This window comes from Nicotiana sylvestris, chromosome 7 (genome assembly GCF_000393655.2).
Source record: "Nicotiana sylvestris chromosome 7, ASM39365v2, whole genome shotgun sequence".
Classification (NCBI taxonomy): domain Eukaryota; kingdom Viridiplantae; phylum Streptophyta; class Magnoliopsida; order Solanales; family Solanaceae; genus Nicotiana; species Nicotiana sylvestris.
The window spans coordinates 54,213,681-54,220,954 of NC_091063.1; the positions used below are offsets into that span (position 1 = coordinate 54,213,681).

Consider the following 7,274-nt stretch of genomic DNA (forward strand, 5'->3'; position numbering starts at 1 on the left):
GTTTTCAAAAATATGCACTTATTGATGAAAGTAGAGTTATTTTAGAAAACATAGTGAAATATCAAGTAATTTTAGATGAACTAGTGACTGTAACACATTTCAGAGACATTGGAGCTTTCTCGTATTAGAATTTTGAGGGTCATCCTCAAAATCCTGCCCCAGTTTGGTAAATGATCCTTCGACCATTTGCGTGCGACAAAACTTGCTAAACATTCTCTAGAATTTTGAGAATCCTTCTCAAAATTTGCCCCAGTTTCTTAACCAATTTATGACTTTCTGTCATATGATGGCGTCGGCTGGACTTGCTCCGGAATTTTGAGGGTCCTCTTCAAAATTCTGCCCCAGTTCCTAGTTCTGAGGGAAAATGAAAATTTTATTTTGATATAACCGAACCCATAGGGCTGCCAACATATCCCCTCTTAAATAGGAATTAGGTCAAGCATAGTCCAGTTACATCAGATGAAGAAATGTAAACAGTCTAAACATAGTATCTCTTGACTGTGTCTGAATTGATTGGTTTTAGCCAGACTTCTCCGTCCATTTCTGGAAGTCTGAGTGCTCCTTCTGTTAGCACCCTGTGAACCATGTAGGGACCTTGCCAGATTGGAGAGAATTTTCCTTTGGCTTCATCTTGATGCGGGAAGATCTTCTTCAATACCAACTATCCTAGTAAAAATTGTCTTGGTTTAACCCTTTTGTTTAAAGCTCTAGACATTCTATTCTAATAAACCTGGCCGTGACATACTGCATTCATTCTTTTTCCATCTATGAGGGCCAGTTGCTCGTAGCGGCTCCTTATCCATTCTATGTTGTTGAGTTCAGTTTCCTGTATGATTCTTAAAGAAAGGATTTCTACCTCGGCTGGAATGACAGCTTTGGTACCACAAACCAATAAATAAGAAGTTTCTCCAGTTGATATGCAGACTGTAGTGCGGTATCCCAATAGGGCAAAGGGTAAATTCTTGTGCCATTGTTTGTGGTTTTCTTCCATCTTCCTTAGTACCTTCTTGATATTCTTGTTGGCAGCTTGCACAGCTCCATTCATTTGAGGTCTATATGATGTAGAGTTTTTGTGCTTGATCTTGAAGGTTTCGCACATGGCTTTCATCAGGTCACTGTTGAGATTGGCGGCATTATCAGTGATAATGAACTCAGGAACTCTGAATCGGCAAACAATACGATTCATCACAAAGTCTGCGATGACTTTCTTGGTTACGGCTTTGTAGGATGCAGCCTCTTCCCATGCAAAGAGAAGGCAATGCTTAGCCTTGTGCAAATATGGTGGCAGTGCTTAGCCTCATGAAAAATTAGGGACAGGGATTAGTCTCATGCACAGAGAAAGCAATGCTTAGCCTTATGCAAATATGGAGGCAGGGCTTAGCCTCATGCAAGATTTGAGATAGGGCTTAGTACCATCCAAAGAGAAGGCAGTATTTAGCCTTATGCAAATATAGAGGCAGGGCTTAGCCTCATGCAAGATTTGAGACCGGGCTTAGCCTCATGCAAATAGAAGGCAATGCTTAGCCTTATGCAAATATGGAGGCAGGGCTTAGACTCATGCAAGATTTAAGACAGGGCTTAGTCTCATGCAAAAAGAAGGCAATGCTTAGCCTTATGAAAATATAGAAACAGGGCTTAGCCTCATGCAAAATTTGAGACAAGTCTTAGTCTCATGCAAAGAGAAGGCAGTGCTTAGCCTTATGCAAATATGGAGGCAGGGCTTAGCCTCATGCAAGATTTGAGACAAGGCTTAGTCTTATGCAAAGAGAAGGCAGTGCTTAGCCTTATGCATATATGGAGGTAGGGCTTAGCCTCATGCAAGATTTGAGACAGGGCTTAGTCTCATGCAAAGAGAAGGCAGTGCTTAGCCTTATACAGATATAGAGGCAGGGCTTAGCCTCATGCAAGATTTGAGACAGGGCTTAGTCTCATGCAAAGAGACGGCAGTGCTTAGCCTTATGTAGTGAACAGGTAGCAAATAAGAGTAGAGTATTTTCTTAGCTGGAGATATATTTGCGTCTGGCGGCATGATTGATAATGACTTTGGGATGTATATGTTTTCAAATACTTCTGTTATTCTCACCATGCCTGCATCCAAAGGAAAACTGTGAGTTTTGTAAGGGGAGGTTGGTTCGTGCCTCTGTATGTTGGCTTTACTCCGCTCTGTTCTAGAGGCATTGTTTGAGTTGCCCTGGATAACACCTGGCTGTCACAGAAATAGAGTTTTCGAAAATATGCACTTATTGATAAAAGTAGAGTTATTTTAGAAAACATAGTGAAATAGCAAGTAATTTAAGATGAACCAGTGACTAACACATTTCAGAGACATTGCAGCCTTTTTTGTATTAGAATTTAAAGGGTCCTTCTTAAAATTCTGCCCCAGTTTGGTAAATGATCCTTCGGTTGTTTGCGTGCGACGAACTTGTTGAACCTTCTCCTGAATTTTGAGAATCCTTCTCAAAATTCTGCCCCAGTTTCTTAACCAATTTCTGACTTTCTGGCATATGATGGTGACGGCTGGACTTGCTCCAAAATTTTGAGGGTCCTCCTCAAAATTCTACCATAGTTCCTGGTTCTGAGGGAAAATGAAAATTTTATTATGATATGACCGAACCCACAGGGCTGCCTACGTATCCCCTCTTAAACAAGAATCAGGTCAAGCATAGTTGTCACGCCTCAACTTTGGGAGGCGCGACCGGTGCTCAATCGAGTAAACCCAACTGAGCAAGCCTTATCAACCACTATCTACCCAACTCGATAGGAATAAGGAAGTCATGCTTACCTTTATTTAAACTAGGAAAGATAGTACATTCAACATCTTAGTTCATTTTATATCACAACATTTAAAACGTGGTTAAACTTCCAAGGTTCCATACAAGTTATAGTGTAGAAGAAAGCAAGAGTACAAGGTTACAACATGGTCCATTGACATATCCAATACCCATACATAACCCACACAAACGTCTACAGAGCCTCTAAGGATACAAAAGATGTGATAACAATGCCGGCAACAAGGCCCCGGCTATATCTCAAAAGTGAAAGAAACAAAAGAAGAAGATGTACAATATAACCCCTTGAAGGAGAAAGAGGCTCAGCAAGACTTGGAGAAGAAGGTACTCCACTATGCGCGATTGGCACTATCCGCAATGGAGCCACCTACATTCAATAAAAAAAATGTAGCGCCCCTGGCAAAAGGGACGTTAGTGCCATTGAATAGCACTAGTATGTATAACTAAACACAATTTTACTAGAAAGAACTATCAAGCAAGTGCAAGTAAATCACATGAGTAAATCAAATATGCAATTCAATCAATCCTTCATATAATTTCCAAAACTTAGTTTGGGGCATTTCTTTCATATCTTCATCATTGTTCTCAATACTACCGCTATCTTGAGCGGATTCCGATCATGACCCGACCGGCTAGGTTGCCTCATTGGAGGCATATATCTCAATTACTATCCTTATCCGGAATTCAATATCAGCACATTACCACCATGTGTGCGGTATGGTGTCCGATCACGACCCAATCGGCTAGGCCGCCTTATCTAGGCGTTGTTCCTTTCTCATTAGTCATCACATCTGAATCTTTATTTCATATATATATCATATCAATTCCTTGGCACTCAGGGCCGCCAGTATCACATCATTTTCCATTTTCAGTATTCTTCTTACAGGTTGTGATCATAGGCATATACAAAAGTAATTCAAAATACAGTACAGGTATGTGGGCACATAGCAAGCATGAATAATTCTCAGTTTCTATCTTGGCTTATAGCCTAATCATTTCAACACATAATTGTATTCTTCATACTTCTCTAATTATCAAGAATGGTACATTACTCACATTGAGGCACATCCTTCATGTATATATGTAGTTAATTGCAAATCAATTAATGCGCAATAACAATCAATACATTAACCAATTCAAATCTTACCACACTTTCGTAAACACCAACGGAGCTTAATTTCTAATAAAAGGGGGTTTTAGCCATACATACCTCAAAGAGTTTTTCCTTAAGTTACTACAACATTCCGGAAATTCTAGCAATGCCCATCTACTTCGAGACATAACAAAATTGAACACAAATTAGGAATATATTCATAATTCTAGCTCATTTGAGCACTTTATCAAATACCATATGAGCGTTAAATCTTTATGGTTCTTTTAAAGAGGATTTCATCAACCCACAACCCATACTTTTCCATTTTTATCTCAACCATGTTCCTACACCTTTTGACAACACATGCAAACAAGATAACAACTCCAATACCCACAAACTTTCTTGATAAATATCCGCCTTTAGCTAAAATTCGAAATTAAGGGTTAGGGTATAGAATCTTACCTCAAGGATGAAGACTTAGTGTGGTTTTCCTTGTTAATCCTTCAAGATTTGAGCAAGCGTTGTAGAAGAATTGATGAGGAACACTTTTCCACTCTAGGGCATTCTCTCTCTCTAAAAGTATCTGATTTTTGCCAAAGAAATGGTCTCTTCCATCTATTTGACGAAATGAGGTCGTTTTATAACACAAAACCCGATTTTGTATAGCCGCACTGTGTGGTGCACCGCGGTTGTGAAAAAAGTGCTCAGAAAACTTTTTTGGATGCTCTTTGTACCTCCCCACAGGCGCGCCGCATGGGGCACTGCATGGGGCGCCGCAGTAGTGTAAAATTCTACGCTGCTTTTGGTAATTTGGTCATAACTTCTGGTATGAGTGTCCGAATGATGAATGGTTTGAAGCGTTGGAAACTAGACTCAAAGACCTTTCATTTGATAGGTTGTGCATCGTACAAAACCTTATATAAATAGAGATATACTTGTCCAAAGTGAGGTCGTGTGCGTACTTATTTACAACTTTAGTCTATTTGGTAATTTTCCAACTTGTATTAGACTTAGGCTTCTCCTTAGACCCTAAATCAATTATAATAAGACTTATACACTTATTACCATATCCAAATGATATCCATAATATCATTAATCCTCATTTGCACGCAAGATAAAATAATTAGCCTACTTTGGCACCACGAAATCTTAAATTACTAAGCAAAATTTTTTGGGCTTTACAGTAGTTCAGTTACATTAGATGAAGAAATGTAAACAGTCTAAACATAGTATCCCTTGACTGCGTCTGAATTGATTGGTTTTGGCCATACTTCTCCATCCATTTCTACAAGTATGGGTGCTCCTCTTGTTAACACCATATGAACCATGTACAGACCTTGCCAGTTGGGAGAGAATTTCTCTTTTGCTTCATCTTGATGCGGGAAGATCTTCTTCAGTACCAACTGTCCTGGTGAAAACTGTCTTGGTTTAACCCTTTTGTTAAATGCTCTGGACATTCTATTCTAATAAAGCTGGCCGTGACATACTGCGTTCGTTCTTTTTTCGTCTTGGGTCAGTTGCTCGTAGCAGCTCCTTATCCATTCTGTGTCGCTGAGTTTGGCTTCCTATATGATTCTTAAAGAAGGGATTTCCACCTCGGCTGGAATGACAACTTCGGTAGCATAAACCAATAAATAGATGTGCGGACTGTAGTGTGGTACCCCAATAGGGCAAAGGGTAACTTCTCGTGCCATTGTTTGTGGTTTTCTACCATCTTCCTTAGTATCTTCTTGATGTTCTTGTTGGCGGCTTCCACAGCTTTATTCATTTGAGGTCTATATGTTGTAGAGTTCTAGTGCTTGATTTTGAAGGTTTTGTACATGGCTTTCATCAGGTCACTATAGAGATTGGCGGCATTATTAGTGATAATGGACTCAAGAACTCCGAATCGGCAAACAATATGATTCTTGACAAATTCTACGATGACTTTCTTGGTTACGGCTTTGTAGGATACAGCCTTTTCCCATTTTGTAAAGTAGTCAATGTCCACTAAAATGAACTTGTGCCCGTTTGAAGCGGTGGGCTTGATCGGACCAATGACATCCATTCCCCAAGCAGCAAAAGGCCAAGGTGCACTTGTTGCATTGAGTTCATTTGGTGGTACCCTTATCATGTCTGCATGTACCTGAAATTTGTGGCATTTCTATACATATCGGATGCAATTCGTCTCCATGGTCATCCAAAAATATCCAACTCTGAGTATTTTCTTGGCTAGAACAAAATCATTCATATGTGGTCCACAAGTTCCGGCATGTATTTCTTCGAGCAATCTGGAAGCCTCCTTTGCGTCAACACACCTTAACAACCGTAGATCAGGGGTTCTTCTATACAGGGTCTCTCCACTTTGGAAGAAGTGATTGGACGGCCTCCGAAGTGTGCGCTTCTGAGTATAGTTCGCTTGTTCCGGGTATTCTCCTTTCGCCAAATATTCCTTGATGTCGTGGAACTAAGATTTTCCGTCCATTTCCTCTTCAACATGAACACAGTAAGCCGGTTGATTATGGATTCTCACCGGGACGGGATCAATAAAGTTCTTGTCTGGATGTTGTATCATTGATGCCAAAGTGGCCAATGCATCTGCGAACTCATTTTGAATTCTGGGCATATATTTGAACTTTATCTTTCTGAATATTTTCATCAATTCCTGCACGTGATACAAGTATGGTAGTATCTTGGTGTTCTTCGTAGCCCATTCTCCTTGAACCTGATGTACCGGAAGATCCAAATCTCCAATTACCAGTAACTCTTGTATATTTATATCGATGACCATATTGAGCCCCATAATGCAAGCCTCATATTCCACCATGTTGTTGGTGCATAGAAACCTAAGCTTTGCAGATACAGGGTAATGTTGACCTGTCTCTGACACCAAAACTGCTCCAATGCCCACTCCTTTGAAGTTTGCACCTCCATTAAAGAACATTCTCCAACCAATGTAAGCCTCACCAATGTCCTCTCTTACGAATGATACTTCTTCATCAGGAAAATATGTTTTCAAGGGTTCGTATTCCCCTCCCACAGGATTTTCAGCAAGATGGTCTGCCAATGCTTGTCCCTTAATCGCTTTATGAGTTACATAGACGATGTTGAACTCACTTAACAGTATCTGCCACTTGACTAATTTTCCTGTCGGCATGGGCTTCTGAAATATGTATTTCAGAGGGTCCATCCTGGATATGAGGTATGTGGTATAGGCGCAGAAGTAATGCCTCAATTTCTGAGTTGTCCAGGTCAAAGCACAGCAAGTGCGCTCCAGCAGAGAGTATCGTGCTTTATAAGGTGTGAACTTCTTACTCAAGTAGTATATGGCTTGCTCCTTTCTCCCTGTCTCGTCATATTGTCCCAAAACACATCCGAAAGCTCCATCTAATGCAATTAGATAGAGTAGCAAA

At 40.2% G+C, this 7,274-nt stretch overlaps 2 protein-coding genes across 2 annotated transcripts; both read right to left on the bottom strand.

The window, feature by feature from the left end:
* Window positions 1–5,674: 5,674 nt before the first annotated feature.
* Window positions 5,675–5,995, bottom strand: LOC138873147 (uncharacterized). Its single transcript, XM_070151586.1, has one exon. It carries the CDS (start codon window positions 5,993–5,995, stop codon window positions 5,675–5,677), a length of 321 nt encoding a protein of 106 aa, XP_070007687.1.
* A 333-nt stretch (window positions 5,996–6,328) lies between these two features.
* Window positions 6,329–7,051, bottom strand: LOC138873148 (uncharacterized). The gene has a single exon (XM_070151587.1). It carries the CDS (start codon window positions 7,049–7,051, stop codon window positions 6,329–6,331), a length of 723 nt encoding a protein of 240 aa, XP_070007688.1.
* Between the last annotated feature and the right edge of the window lie 223 nt (window positions 7,052–7,274).